This window comes from Dicentrarchus labrax, unplaced genomic scaffold, assembly GCF_905237075.1.
Source record: "Dicentrarchus labrax unplaced genomic scaffold, dlabrax2021, whole genome shotgun sequence".
NCBI classification, from domain to species: domain Eukaryota; kingdom Metazoa; phylum Chordata; class Actinopteri; family Moronidae; genus Dicentrarchus; species Dicentrarchus labrax.
In genome coordinates, this window is record NW_026136704.1 from 9579607 (window position 1) to 9596102 (window position 16496).

Here is a 16496-nt window from a genome sequence, read left to right on the forward strand (position 1 = left end):
CAGCGCAGCCACCATGTGACCTTGCTGAGGAAGGTGGGTGGGGGGTTGGACACACACATGCACGCGGGTGCACACACACACACACACACACACACACACACTCATGCACACAACATGCACACACCAGAATACACAGATATTATGATGCACATACAGTATTTTGTTGTGCACACACATAAACTGCATTCAATGAGAGGGGTTTGAAAGAAAATATGACTGTGCTCTCTCACACACACAGAGACAGACACACACACACACACACAGAGAGAGAGAGAGAGAGAGAGAGACACATACATGCTTCCTCTTTTCACATCAGTGCCATGGTCTAAAGGTTTTAATCCCGCTGAAAGGTTTCAGTGTCACCTATTGAGTTCAGAAATGTCATTACGCCAACCAGCTGGGCTGCGTGCAGCTCTCTGCAAATATTGTTCCCAGGCAGCTATATATAGACCCGTATCAGTGAATTGTAGCCACCATTGTTCGTTTTCCTTCACACCACAGAATGCTTTTTTATTTCCCAAATCCCGTCACTCCCACATGCTCAAGTATCCACCCACTCACGTTTTCTATACACACACATCACACACACTGTACTGTACTGTATGGACACACACGCTTTCAGGCCATAAATCAGCAGGCACGAGGCCAGTTCAGGCTTGATGTAACATTCAAGGTTTTATTCAGTCTTTACATACAGTACACCAGTCAGAAATATACAGTGAACCTTCAACGAAGGTCCGTCAGGTACATCATAAAATCTGCAGTCGGAAACAACAGATTTTTAGTTTACAAAGAGTGAAGTGTGTTTGCGTGTTTGTTTCATCGTTCCTGTTTTCAGTCCATGCTTTCACATCCATACAGATGTCACAGTAGAAGCTATGCTGAAGAATGACAAGTTTCTAGGACTAAGATACTGAATTGTTTTCCCTTTCTAACCCTTTAAATATTGATTACCACTATAGGATGCCAAATATTGGCTAAATTTGACGTTGCTCCCCCACTCCTCTGACACCATTCAGGTTTCACCCCTCTCACTGTAACATTTAGCTTCTCACACTGTTTACAGAAACACATCTTGAAGTAAAGGTGACCTGGTGCCTGCCCATGAGGTGCTGGGGGAGAAGTGGAAAGGTGAGAGGCAAACCATAAGTATTCTCTTCCTCTGTCTCACTTGTTCATGACCACCCCTTTTCCAGTTCAATTTAAATGAATCAACAGTCTGGCAATGATGAATTTTAAAGACACAAACTGGAGCTATCTCAGGTCATAATCTCACGCCCACAAACCTGCTGCCAGTAGGTGATTGCAGAGCGATGCACGGGTGGGGGGTATTTGGTCAAATCCGGAAGTGGTTTAAATTCCACTCTGCCTGTATCTGCCACTCAGTGTAATTAGATGAAGTAATCACGATTGATATCATGACAGATTAGTGAGAGGTTGAGAGGTCCTTCTCTGAACCCTGAAATGGTTATAATCCAGCCCGCAGGACAGCAGCACCAGTATCAGACAGTGCTGGAGGGGGGAGGAGGGAGCATTTTATTTTAGAATGAAATGAAAATTAAAGCAGACATCTGGATAAAAGGAGCTTTATAACTTACATTTTTCTCATTCAATTAAAAAGAGTAAAAAGCTTTTCACTTGAAACAAGATGTCTAATTTTCAATTTGAATGCAAAAATGATCGCCTAATTGACTACACATGAACGTGATTAATCTTGGCCCAGGAGTGCACGTTGTATTCTTTCAAACTAATGCACCAAGTAAAGTTTGAAATCTCTTTCTTCTTTTAAATCTATGGCTTTTCAGTTTGTCATAAGTAAGAAGCCCTTTAACGAAAAAGAGAGGTGCTTCCGTAACTTATTCAAGGGACACCAACCAGCCCTTAGGATTGGCTACATAATGTGATTACTAAATTCATTTAAGGTCCTTTAGGCAGCAGTATAAAGAATAATGTGGTAGTTCAGTGAGCTCTGTGTTAATGAATGAAACAGCTCAATCACATGCTGCATTCCTGAGGGATCGAATTGTTTGCTACTGTTCTGCAGTATAGAGGTTGTGGAGAGTCGCATGCTGTAGGATTTTGCGGACATGTCCATTTGTTAGTAACAGTCAGGAGTAAGAGCTTGATTTTTAAAGAGACCTGCATTGCTACATGACCTGTTGTATGTGGGGCAGTAGTGTGCTGAAGACAAGGGAATGTATCAGAATTCACGTTTTTGGTAAAGAGTCCAACCTCAATAGCACCAACGGGTAAATAATCAGACTTGAAGACAATTTTCTTGGGTGGGCTTTACAGTACAAGGTAAGATGGTAAATGGAAAGTATGCTGACATGTTGTAATGCCATTTCTATAAAAGCGATTTTGTGTGTTTTGTGTGTAGAAACAGCATTTTTACTAGAAAAGATTGGTGTAAAAGATCAGCATTGTTTTCTTTCCTGAGTCTGCTGTCAGTGTACTGTACCCCAATAAGTTGTCCATAAGGAGCTTCACTGAGGAGTTAATCATATTTAACACATTAAAGAGGCTGTAAATTGCAGGTTAATTACACATTGTGCTGGGGGCTAAACCCTGGAATGTTGTGGCGTCTGGCATCTCATGGTGCCAGTCTTTAACCTGTATGCTTATATTCCTGTGTACCCTGTGTTTTACAGTAGATCGTTTGCTTGTTGATTTGCTTATAGATTCAAAACATCTTCTATAATAGATTATAAAGGTATATATTCAAGTGCAAATTTCTTAAAGTAGAAGATTCACTGTATGTAGTGGTTTTCAGATTCTTTTGGGAGGTGAAACTGAGACTGATACGCTGTAATAGGAAGTTTTAACATCACTGAGTTGGTATTGTCTGCCTGGCTCTGTACTGTCTGAACAACTGGGTAATTAATATACACTTGGCATCAAGACGTAATAGCTTCGCTCCATAGTTTGGACTAAAAAAAGTCTTTCTTTAAAGATTCTGTTGAAGAAAACATAGAAACATGCTTATTCTAGCCATTACACATGCAGTTAAAAAATCTTTGAAAATTAATTTTGCATATCACTTTGGCAAGGGAGGAAATATATTTTTTTCTGCTAGTCTTATATTTCAACATTCTACCCTTGATTTTACACATTGAAAAAAAAAAAAAAACTTTTTGTTCCTTTACATAGAAAAAACATCTTTCTTTTTTTGATATGTCACTGCACAAAAAGAGCAACAGACAACAAAATGAATCCACAAGTCAAAAAGATAAGCAAATGAGAAAAAAATAAGTTGCATAATTCATTTCACATTGACAAATAGAAAAGTAGACTGTGGGGAGTAGTGGACTGTTGGAAGAACTGGGGCCTGCTTTTACTTGAAAAAGTGATGTACCGACTGACTGTATACGTCGTGAATCACTAATGAATGCTGGATAAATGTTAGCCAAAGCAAACCAGGACACATTTATGGCCCTCTCCGTCCTCGCATTGTGTGTGTACGTTTTACTGATCTGAATGAAACCAGACATAACAACAGAATCCAGGAGGAGGAAAAGGAACTCAAACTGCTGTTCTCACAGTCACATTTGCTTTTTTTCCTAGAATGAATGTATGTTCAGCCTGTTTGTATCTCACTATTCACGGAAAATAGGCCTCACACTAGCATTGACCTGTGCTCTGCGGAGATTAGATCCGTGCTATCCTGCAGTGACTGTCCAGCAGGAGCTGCTGATAGTACAGGACATCGGCTTGTCCTTTAAGCTCCAGGTCAGCAATTAAGTCTTCGCAATAAGCACGGGGTCTCAGTAACTAAGGGAAGCCATGACTCAACCTCTATTATTAGGCATTCTGGCGTTTCCTGTCAGTGTATTTGTCCTTCCCAGTGCATACAGTAGTCTGCACCGACCCCACTGAGCGCCATAGAGATCCTCAGTGGAGTCTAAATCTGGGGATAATCACCTGTAAGAGTCACAGAGATTATGGCAGTGGGAGTGAATGGAGAAACAGAGAGTTGGGGGGGATTTCTTCTTCTACATTAGCTGCTGTTGTTGCTCAAAGACCTCCAAGAGCCTTGGCTAACGTGTGTTTTAAAGGGGCTTACACAGTATCACTTACTGTCATGTTGTGTCAAAGTATTTCCAGAGCAGCTCTAGTGAACAAGTTAAAGCTGCACTTAAAATGTTCATCATATTTTAATTTGCGTTTTTTGGTGCGTGTGTATTTGTAAGCGTGGCAGTGCTAAGCTACTACAGTGTTGAGCTACATAAGGCCATTCAGATTCAAGATTCTCTGTTGACACGCCTCAATGCCAGGGCTAAAGCACTGACCACTGATCTTCTGCAGTATGTTGAGGACGGGTTTAAGAAGCATTTGTGGATTTTTCCTCAATTAGCTGATTGTCACTGTACCTGCAAACACTCCAATATCTTGGTCTCTACAATAGGATAAATAAACAGGAACTGATTTAAATTTCAGTTGAAACATGAACTGCTTTGTGCATGGGTTGGCTTGTCTCAGTTACCCAAGCATCCACCACACAGAGGAGTACATCATGTTCCTCCAATGTGTTTCTGTGTGTGTTTTTCTGTCAGTTAAATAATTCAATTTTCTTTTAAAAGAAGCCACATGTAGTCCACTGAACTGTCCCTATGTCTGGTTTCACAGGCTCGCAGTGCGATAGCTCCCTGTTTTAAATTATGCACTTGTGTATGTGTCAGTGTGTCCAGCAACGCAGCCTTTAATCCAACATGCGTTCCTTCAGTCTGCCACTCTCCCACTCGCCTGCATTAATCAAGGTGCAACACTCTCTGTCATCTTTATCTTTTTCTTTCGTGTCAGTCTTTTCTCTTACAAGGCATGCATGTTGAAATCCAGTCAGGAAAGAAATGCAAAATGAAAACCACTGAGATTCAAAAACACAACTGTCCCTAGAGAGTTACTACTCATCGGTTACATAGCTTGATCATTCAAAAAACACTGCGTCATGTAAACATGCCTTTTTCAAATGGCTCACAGGCCTCAACTGCCTGAAGCTGTGCAGGTGATTTTGAAGAAAACCAAGACTCGCTGTAGAAAAGACGTAAAGATGTTGTGTTTAACAGCTGCATTGTTCTGACTTTTGAATGCAATTAAGTAACAATTGTAAAATATAGATTTTATTCAACAGTTCCAACTCCAATACAATCAGCTGCACAGCTTCAATGCGTTTCAAAACAAAGCTCACAAACTTATCCCTTCCCTCCCCATACATGTCATTTATCAGTTCCATCCGTTAGAAATGCTTTAAACTAAACAAAAATGAAAAAAGACAGACAGTTTATACATTTGAAAAAACAGCAACATGATGTCCCAACCAACCCGCCCGCAAAGATAAATAAATCTATTTGGATATATTCTAAATGGATAAATAATATTACCATGATATACTCTATGTTACTTTTCAACAATAATTAAATATCTCAAGGATGGCACCATCGCTTTCTCAAAAAGAAAAAAAAATCATAACTCATGGTGGTATATTTTATAAAAATTTGTTTAAAGTTGTAATAAAGTGATCTGTTCCCCTCCTCTACAAGCTCCTGTTCTTCTGCCTTCTCCTCTCTTTGTCTCTCCTTTCGTCTCTCAGCACACTGGAATGCTGGAAGGAGAGAAGTTTGGTTTGTGCTTCAGGAGAGACTGACGTTTACACTCTGTTTGTCCATTTGTTCATTAGTTCCTCTCCAAAGTTTACACAGAAGGGGAGCAGCGATGGTCATTACTGTCATCCGAAGCCCCTGGGGTCTATATAGCTGCCAACCACGGAGCAGAGAGAGCGAGAGATAGGGGAGAGGAAAGAAAAAAAGTGTTTATGGTACTCGCTGTGTTTGTGTTAAAATCATCTTTTGCCAAGAGACAAAACATAAACATCGTCAGTCTTTTTCTCTTGGTTTTGGCCTGTGACGATGTTCCAACAGAGGCGAGGTTGACACTGCTCAGAGGCAGATCTTTTTCTCGACCTCGAGTCTCCGGCGTAGGGAAGAAAAACGTTCCCTCTCTTCTCTCCCTCCTCGGGTGTATCTTGTTTTTTTTTCAGAGCATGATGTCTCCCACCTACCTTCTCTCTCTCTCTCTACTCACAAACTCACCTTTGTTCTCCAGAGTCTGTCATGGCTTTGACAGTTCTTCCGTTCCTTTTTTTTTAATGTTTCTGCTCATCTTCCCCCGTCCCATCCCCTATCCTGTCCTCAATTTTTTCATCGAGGCTGACACAGTCCAGAAGAAAAGCACCATGGGATGCATCAAACACCATTGTCATCTTCCAATATCCCCAAAGAATACAAAACAGCCTCTCATCCGTTCTCCTCTCTCTTCCCCTCTTCTTCTCATTTCTAGTCCTTCCTTCTCCAGCCTCTTGAGGATTTAATTCCTCTCTTTAAAAGAAATGAGGAGCAGAGGAGACGGTAATTACTTAAAAAAAGACAAAAGTATAAAATGGCAGTTGAATATCCTCCCACGAGACCAAATGTTCATTACGTTCTTTTGCAGAACTTTATGTCCTCTTTCACCCTCTATGTTTTTTAATGATCTCCTTCACTCTTTCTTGACTGAGCCGGAGGTTTGGTCTTTTTACATTCTGTTTCATTCCATCATCGCAGAGGAGGGGTCATCTTGTTTGACCACCACACCATCTCTTTTAAATTAAAATAATAATTAATTCATTCTCTCTCTTGCACATTCATCCCACCCCTCCTCTTCTTCTGCTCTTCATCATCAGACATAGGCTGATTCGCTGGACTGTGTGCGTCCCAGGTTGGGTGGCTGGGACAGATGCGCCATGTCCTTCTTCCTGATCTCACAGATCGACTTCCTGCGGGCCTGCACGCCCCTGATGGCGGCCTTGATCTTGCGCCAGCCCAGATGGTTGAGCTCGGCCAAGTTGAGAACTACGCAGATGCCGCTGACCGCAAACATGAACACCAGGAAAACCGTTTTTTCTGTGGGGCGGGACACATAGCACTCCACCTCCTTCAGACACGGGTAGCGGTCGCACTCGAAAATCCCAGGCACACTAAAGCCGTAAAGGAAGTATTGGCCCGCCAAGAAGCCAATCTCCAGTGCGTTTCTGAACACCACCTGAATGATGTAAAAGCGGGAGATCCCTTCTTGACGGCGAACTTTGGAGCTCTTCCCGTGGGTGAGGCCCCGCGGAGCGTTGGGGATCTCCTTCACCTCCAGGCAGTCTGGTTCTTCCTTCCCTCCTCCGCCATCACCGCCATGTTGAACTAAAATTCCATTAATGTTGCGGAGCTTTCGAGCCCCGTCCCTTCCCCCGTAGTCCCTCTCCATTATGGGATAGAGAAAGGAGTAACGCCGGTCTTTCTGCTTGGCTGACTGGTGGACAGAGTAGGTGATGAAGCAGAGGCTGGGCGTGCACACCAGTATGATCTGGAAGACCCAGTAGCGGATGTGGGAAATGGGGAAGGCCTTGTCGTAGCAGGCCTGGTTGCAGCCTGGCTGCAGGGTGTTGCAGATGAACATGGTCTGCTCATCCTCGTACACGGTCTCACCAACGATTGCCACAATCAGGATACGGAAGATCACCACTACTGTAAGCAGGATCCTGGAGGAGAAAGAGAGAGATAAATGGGGTTAATAAGCAGAGATGTGCATTGATTTATTTATATGTCAGGAAGGATGAGATGTCTTGAGATATCCTTCCCAGCAGAGGTTCTATAGATGTGCTGAGTATGAGAGGACATTGTGTGAAAGCGGGAAATGAGATAAGAAACGATAAAAGACAAAGTAGAATTTTGTATCACCATTTCTGAAAAGAGTAAAAATGGACAATTAAAAATGTGCAGTGGAAAAAATGGTTGATTCTTTCTAATGTAATTGGAGGGATCTGTGGTTTCACTCGCAGGGATGAGGTAAGCCCGTATACATTTTTCGTATCAAATTCAATTTTAATGATTTTGACTTTGGGGGAATGGAGAGCCAGAGAGTCCAAAATAGAGGACGCTACCTTTGCTTATTAGCTGTTGCAACATTCACTAACTGCCTGTTAACAGGCTGTCTAGGGGAGATTTTTCAGTGACTCTTTATTTAATGAAATGATGTACAGTCCTGGGAATGACAAATGCCAACATGGAGTAAAAGTCACAATACAGTGAAAATAGAGAGCAGCTCGGAGGGCTATTGTGACTAGTTTGCCTCTTTCGTGACTATACACAGATGAATTTCACTGCACCACTTACCATTGGTTTGAGCAAGTCTTAATAATGTATCAGCAGCAGTACAATTATATCATAGTAAAACAATTTTTTCATCTATCAGTTATTTTTTTGAGAATGCATCAAACATTTCCATTGAGAAAGATACAACTATAGAGACTGTAGGCCTATATATAATATATGTAATATACTGTATATAATCAATATTAAAAATTCTACATAAAAGGGCAAGAGAGAATTAGGAAGGCAATACAGGAGAATACAAAGTAAGAATGAAAACAAGTCAAGGTTGAGAGGAGGGATTTGAAATTGAAATCACAGCAGGGAGCTTCTGGAAGGACTTTGAACTCCTTAATCAGAATAGAGAAGTGAGAGAGCAGGCACGGAGGCAGAGAAACGAGAAAAAAACTGAACTGGTGACGGAGAAGGACACTGTGTCACTGTTCCTCCTGATAAGAACCAGAGAAGAAAAGTGCCCCCAATCTCATTTATCGGTGAGTAAACACTCCAGAAGAGGAACAGTTATAAGTGGAGCCTCGACGTGTCGTCAGTGATCATAACTCACAGCCGGGTTATCTGTGATTCAAGATGGAGTTTGTACGTGTGTGTGTGTGTGTGTGTGTGTGTGTGTGTTGTGTGTGTGTGTGTGTGTGTGTGTTTTGTGATAGTCTTTACAGGTAAAAGGGCGTGAGATGACACGTCTTGTCTAATTTTGGGTGTCCTCTGTATCATTAGGCCCAGTTACCATGGCAACCTCAGATTAGACTCACTTAAACTGGAGCTTCTACACACATCCACACCACACAATCATACAGAGCAATCAGTCAGTTTTTGACTGTCATAGAAAATACAGGTACTGTCTCTGCTGTCACTGCCCTAGCAACAGGTGAGCCTGAGGTGAACCTTGTTTGCAGATTAGAGCTATTTCTGTGAGGGGTGTGGTGAGACAGAGATTATAGTTGTTCTTTGTGTATCTATCTACAAATATGCTTGGATGTGCTTACTTGGCATATCTGTAGACTTAGTATGTCTGTGAGCTTCATGATGTGAGACACGCACACTCCAGTTTTGTTTCTTTTTCTTGCAGACACCTCTCTCTTTGTTCTTTTCTTACTTTATTCATCCCTCATTTATTTTTCAGATCCAAGACCAAGCAAGCACTTTAGATAGCAGGCTTTTTACTTTTTGCAGTCTGTGCGGGCCCGTTGGCTGTCTCACGCTGTAATCTGTGACTAAACAAAGTCTGGAACAAGCCTGCAGACTGCAGACAGCCCTGGACATTGCTGTTAATCTGTTGATGGATTGCAGTTCGCCTTGTAGTTCAGTCCCACAGATATGAAGGAGTTCAAACTGAGTCCAGCATACTGTAAGATCAACTCTCACTAATCACCACCATTTATAATAATGTTAATCCCATAAATAACAGTATGATTAATCGCTGTCATCACTCCATATGAACCCAGCATACACACCATTACAGTAGCCCATCAAAACCTGACCTCATTACATTTATCATGGATTTATGGGTTTTTGTTGTGCATACAAGTCAATAGATGGTGGCATATAAAAATGGCTTTGGAGGCAGTGCTGATAGGCAGTAGAGCATGCTGCAGGAAGAGCAATTCATTCCTGAGAAAATGTCAATGTGCATAACACACAGAGCATTTAAATTTAAAAAGATAAAGCTTCACAATAAACATACTGTAAGCGTCTTTCAGGCTTTAATGGTAAATCATAACTGCCCCACATGTTGGTGTCTGAAAAGGACCCCGAGTCATTTTTAAGTTTAAGTCACAGAGGCATTCTGCCTGCTCAGGACCCTGTAACATTTTAGTAACATTTTCGACACAGCTCAAGTGTAAATAAAGGCAGCAACATTGGCAGAAAAGGCATGCAACTTTTGTGTGTGTGTGTGTGTGTGTGTGTGTGTGTGTGTGTGTGTGTGTGTGTGTGTGTGTGTGTGTGTGTTGTGAGATGTTGTTGTGTATGAAGTGCAAACAAATCACAAGGAACTAAAGGTGACACTTTAAATGCTGCCTCTTGATCACATAAATCATTTTAAAGGGGTAGATTGACTCTAAAGAGAGATTTCTGCGACTTGCACAAGCCGCACTCTTTTCAAAGCGGCTACATCAACTAACCTCCCAGATGGACTTGAGAGATCACACAATAATCCATCTTGCCAGGCATATTTTTGGCCAAACTACAGTGGTACCGGACCAATCAGCATCCTTAGAGGAACTGCTGGCAGTGGGTGGGCACAAGATGTGACTCTTTCTTCTCCCGACTGGCTTCGGTAAGGTTTTGACTACATTTAATGGTTTGTTGATCTTATTGGATGAAGTCTGCCTGTGATAGACGGTGATAGACAGATGGTTCATCCAATCACCTGCCGTGTATTTTTTTTAAAGTGCCTGCCTTTTTCCAAACAGTTGCCAACAATAATGATGGTTCTGTGTATCAAACCAACTGGTGCAGTCAGGTTGGACCAATTGCAGCGGTAGCCATAATGGTCTGGTCTAGACAACTCAGACACTGTGTGTGTAAAAGACAGAATACTTTTAGTTTAACAGACAAATTCAACAGATTAAAAGGTTTAAAGGAATATAGTTGCTGGCAACTGCCACATAAGGGCAGATTCACACGTATGTCTGCAGTGAAATCCTTGTTAAAGCATTTTACACTGCGGCATTATCTTATTTTGTAATATGATTATTTATTTTTAATATCAGTAGACAAGTGGCTGGATAAAGATTTTAAAAGTTTGATAGAGGTATAATACGATACAGCAATCTAAAAACTTCAGTCAGTATTACTTAATCAGTCCTCTTGCCAGATTAAAAAGTTATACAGGGACATTTATCATACATCTTCTCTCCTGACAGTAGCCTCAGTAAACAGCTTTCCATTTAAAATCCCACCTTAACCTCTTTTCTCCATTTCACCTGCAGCTCTCCCTCAAGTCTGGATTTATTAGATAAAATCAACAAGCGACACTAGCTGTCACTTGAATTTACCTCCGGCCAATCCACTGCATTTCATAGAAAGACTACTATTTGTAGGCTATAGATTTATAAAAATCAAACTCAGTTCAAAAGTCTGTTTATCTGGATGGCATTGTGACTGGACAGTGGATCCAGGGGGAGGCCCATGCCACTGCACCTTAGAGGTTGCCAAATAATCATTAGATGGCAGTTTGCAGTGTGAAGGGTAATCTACCACTCGCACAGTGGCTTTACCAGTCTTGTGTGGCACAGATGTGGAGTCGAAGGGCAGAGTTAATCCTTTCCAGAGTCTGACAGCGTGCGGGTCACATGTACCTCTCATCATAACGGCATGTCATCAGTGATGACCTCCAGAATGAAAAATAAAAGATTTATTGCCAATCCGCCCACCTGTGGTCAGCTGGCATGGGGAGGGAGAGGAGGGAGAGAGAAAAAAATAAATGCATAAAAACTCGAAATGCTTTTGCCCTTGTAGTGACTCCATTAAGAAGCTTAGTGGGCAGAGAATTCACAATACCAGAGCGATAGTGTTGCACTAAATGTGCGCACATGTGCACAAATATTGTGTATGGCCACACACATGCGTGCTCGCACACACATACATGCAACAAAACACCATCCAGACAGTGAGCGGAGACTGTTTTAAACTAACTGAGTACTGAAAGAAGACGTCAAATTGCTGTTGAAGATGAATTAGTTCCAGACAGGGATAAAAAGATTATAAAGTCACCAAAAAACCCAGTGTGGCTCGGACATCTTCTCCTTAAATTAAAAGAGAAACCTGCCAGTGCTGGGACAGAGTGCGAGAAATAGAGGGGGGTAGTAAGGAAAACCAGCAATGGAGGAAAATCTCATCATAGAGAATGAATTATATAATAGCTTCCACACGCAAACCCACTGCTGTAATCTGTGGCTGCGCCAAGGGAGGATTCTTGCATTAGGTTTTTTTTTTTTGTTAATGCCATCGAATAGCTTTAGATTATCGTACGCCACACAGCAACCCCCACCTGTTATTTCTCTCCTCTCTAAAGCATCTTTCTTTCTTTTTTTCTTTCTTGCACTTTCAATCATGAATAATCTCCAGATTGAATCTGTAGTTTTCTATGAAGAGTCTCCTTTCTCTGCGAACAGACAGAGGACGCATGTAATTTGCTCGTAGTTTCCCACCAAAACGGAAAACACCACACCAAAGTCCATGTAATGCACTCGCTAATTGTCTCTGCACACACAAATTCTACACATTCACCAAATTGTGCAGACTGTCACTGATGACAATGTTGAGTTTTTATTATAAGTCCAGCATATATGACAGAAATTTGCTGGTTGCAGCTTCTCAGCTGTGTGTTTTATGACATTGTTAATGGAATACTTTGTGGTTGTGGACAAAACAAGCGATTTGAAGACATCCACTTGGGCGCATGCTCGAACCCACACTGCTGCAGTAAGAAATCCTGAAACACGAGATGTGAGGTACGCCCAGTGAGCTATCAGGTTGCCAGGAGTCTCAGATTTTTGCTGGGAATTTAAAAAATATATATTTTCTCTTCATCGATTCATCCCAAAAAAATAACTGAAAAATGAACCATTAATGAAAACCGTCATCTGTTCAGCACTATGTTGTATACATATGCTTCAAACACATGGCAGACTTATTAGCACATATCTCAACACACTCACAGCCTCTGTTCCCAGCAGACAGTGTTTGTTGTTCCTTTTGACTAATATGTTGCCTGTGTTACCACACAGGCGGTGGTGATTATGCAAAAACATTATGCCAACACAACTCCAAAACGCCTCTTCTCCTCCAGCAATTGTGTGTCCCCGACCTGCCGTCTTTCTCGCTTTCTCTTCCTGATTATCTGACGGGGGATATCTTGCACTGAGGGGGTGTTTGTCATGTTCAAAGCTGTCATTACAGACGCGCAGTTAATTGTCAAAAATGAAACGTGTACAGTAATGTGAAAAATAATCATAGTTTATGCATCTGACAGGGGAAATCTAGTTCCATCTGCCCCCTCCATATGCAAGCACATGGGTGTAGACACACACACACACACACACACACACACACACAGCAAAATGCTGTTGATGCCCCGGCGGTCTGCATTATTCAACTTCCAGAGAAATTAAAATGCCATTCACAGTGCAGCTCCCTTGAAATTACTGAAGATCTCCCTTTAAGTTTAATGTCAGTCTCTTTTAATGAAACGCGGTTTACATGGCAATTGGATGAGCTGCAGAAAAGTAGGGGTGAGGTGCGAGTTGTGTGTAGCGCACTAAGTAGAGCAGGAGTTGTGATTTAGGGGTTAGGGAGGCAAAGCATATGAAAAATGTACACGCTCGTGTTGTTGTGAGGCACTTTGGCGTATCGTGTCCACTGAAAAGTACACAGTATGTTGTTGTTCGATGAGACGTGGAAAGAGACAGGGCCAAAGTTAAAGATGGAGAGATGGAGAGGAGTAGCAAAGCATTGTGGACAAACGAGGCAACAGGAGAAGCAAACATACCAGGAGAAGGCAAAAAAAAGTGGGAGGATAATGAGGTAGAGGAAATAATTGGCAAGGGATCGATAAGGAGCGCAAGGTTTTAGAGAGATGTGGCAGCGGAGATAAAAAGAAGAGAAGGATGGAGGAAGAGCAGCCGTGGTTCCTTTACCAAGAAACCCCACACAACCCCCCCTTTTCCTTTCCTCTCATCTCTACTCCCTCCCTCTCTCCCTTCAATCTCCCCTCCACTCAACTTCCCTCTGCTAGTTACCACGGCAACAGGCGAGGGGCAGAAAATGGAGGGAAATGAGGAGAGACAGAGAGAGAGAAGTGTGCAGACTAGAAGCTAAGTCAACTAAAGAACAGTGTGTGTCTGCTGCGGAGGGGAGCAGATTTGTTGAACAGGTTAGAAGCGTGGCTTAGGTGCCTCGGAGAGCCTGACGCTTGTTTACTTTACTACTGAAACAACAAATTACTCCAGGAGGACAAAGCAACTGTGTCGAAGTTGCTTAGAACATAATTTAGTGAGGAAAACATGTTTGCCCCCTTTGAGAGAAAAAAAAGTCTGAACTGAAAATCATTTATTTTCAAAATGTCATTTCTGCTTCTAACAAAATAGCAAAAGATTTGGGGATTGAATTGTGAAAGGATAGTCAGCGAAAGGAGCAGCTCTTAGCTCTGTCTCTAAAGGCTTAGGAGTCTGCTGGACCCTCTGGACTGTGATGTAAACAAGTTCAATGTTACGGCTGACCTGCTAATCCTTTTCAGAGCCTCACATTTAGCCTCCATCAATACCTGTTCCCTCAATGTTTAGCTCTATCTTTTCGCTGTACCCTTTCGACGCTACCTGCTGCAGCCTGTAACCTGTATCTCTCTATATTCAGCCTCGTGTCTTCCGTTTCACAACCTCATACTGGGACCAGGGTGGACCAAACTATGTGTGATGTCACAATTCATGCTTGTAGGCCCCGCACCTTAAAATCAGATTTTCAATGAGCTCAGAGAAACTTTCCACTTTCAGCAGATGAATGTGAAAACATCCTTCTACTGTCAAACTCTGCACGGACAGCATTCTGTAAAGTAAAGCTTAAATATCCAACTATAGGAACAAAAGGAAAATCTTATTTTTGAGTGGAGGGGGAAGAAAGAATATACAAGACTAACCCATAGAAAACCAAAGTTTTGGACCATTTCCTCAAACACTGAAAAGAAAAAACTTAAATGTTGTCACCAATGTTAGCAGTGATTTAAGAAAGCGACCATCTTTGTTTTTACTTCAAACTTTACCCTGCCTCTCTTCTCCGTATTTCTCTTTCCCTCATGTTTTGACTTTCTGTCTCTCCTGTGTGTCTTAAGGGTAACCAGGTGGTAACCCAAATACAACCTACCAGCAGGCCTGACAAATCTAATCCTGTCACATCAAATGTGGAAGCATTCATGTCTCATGCACTCTCTCTCTCTCTCTCTCTCTCTCTCTCTCTCTCTCTCTCTCTCTCTCTCTCTCTCTCTCTCTCTCTCTCAGTCTCTGTGTTCCTTTGCCAAGGTTTATCAATAGCTCTTAGTTCATGGCAGGTCATCTGGCACCAACCTGTATCCAACCTCACACAGGAGGTCTTAGAGACATACACACACACACTCACTCACTCACTCACTCATTCACTCACTCACACACACACACACACACACACACACACACACACACACACACACACACACACACAATAATCACCCAGAAGGGATGTTCCGGTGCTTCAGGCCAGTGACAGAAGGAGTGAGGGGGCTGCACTCTCCCCCGCTGACAGACCTTTATCCTGCATGGCCACCCACCTCCTAACATACACACACACGTACATACACGCACTGACACACACTCACATGGACACTCACCATCACATTCAAATGGTAAGACAGAAATATACAGTGTGCACACATTTTAATCAGACACACACACTCTTCCAGCTGTTGCAGAGCGTCACAAAGCCGATTGTGTCTGACATTGTCGGGTGTTCCATCCTCTCAGGAGAAGATGAAGATGAATTCCTATCATATCAACCAGTAATAATGGTTTTCCCAGTGTCAATTTGATCTCCAAGCAGGTGGTTTCAGAGTCCATCGGGTTTAGTTCAGGTACATCACTGACAGTATGCACCAGTGGGACTCTTTTAGATGAATATTCCAGGAGCATTACAATCAAAGCCCCTTAAAGCAAATAATCCCAGGAGGATACATTTTTGCATATGTACAGTATGTGCACTGGTTTTACTCAAGTTCTGTACTTGAGGTAGCATTTTATTCCCATTTTATCATACTTTATATTTCTACTCCACAACTCTGGAGTTGGGAAATTCTGTACTTTTTACATAAAGAATATATGATCAGCTTAGATGTCTTCAGATGTCTATGAGTCGTTTGTAGTTCCATCCTTTAATCATATCAAAACCCCCAGAGATTCATCTCGGGACCCTTCGGATGGACCCTGACCCCAAGGTTGGGAAACTAAACTTCAACTGTAAAAGCAGTTAAAGCTAGCTCCACATCGACCAACAACAACAGTACAATGCTGCCTGTGCACTGATGTAACAGTAATAATAATCTATTGAATTTTCTGTAGTATTTTTATTTCTGATACTTTAAGTAAGCTTTAAATGTAAGACTTTTATTTGAGTATTTTTGTATTGATACTTTTAAGTTAAAGATAACCCTCTTAACACTTCCACCACTGAGTAATGTATATGTTAGTATAGAGTTTTGTTTTTTTTACTGTAGATAAGTTCATTGTTGGTAAGGGAATTATCTTTTAATATAATTATTTTATTATAGTGCTGTGTGATACA

General features: G+C 41.9%; 1 protein-coding gene across 1 annotated transcript in view; it reads right to left on the reverse strand.

The window, feature by feature from the left end:
* Positions 1-649: 649 nt before the first annotated feature.
* The window catches only part of LOC127362533 (gap junction delta-2 protein), a 28221-nt gene continuing 12374 nt past the window's right edge, over positions 650-16496 (reverse strand). Inside the window, exon 2 of the mRNA XM_051398317.1 lies at positions 650-7561. Within this exon, the coding sequence (XP_051254277.1) occupies positions 6712-7561 (850 nt within the window). The 3' untranslated portion in view covers positions 650-6711. The remainder of the gene's footprint in view (positions 7562-16496) is intronic.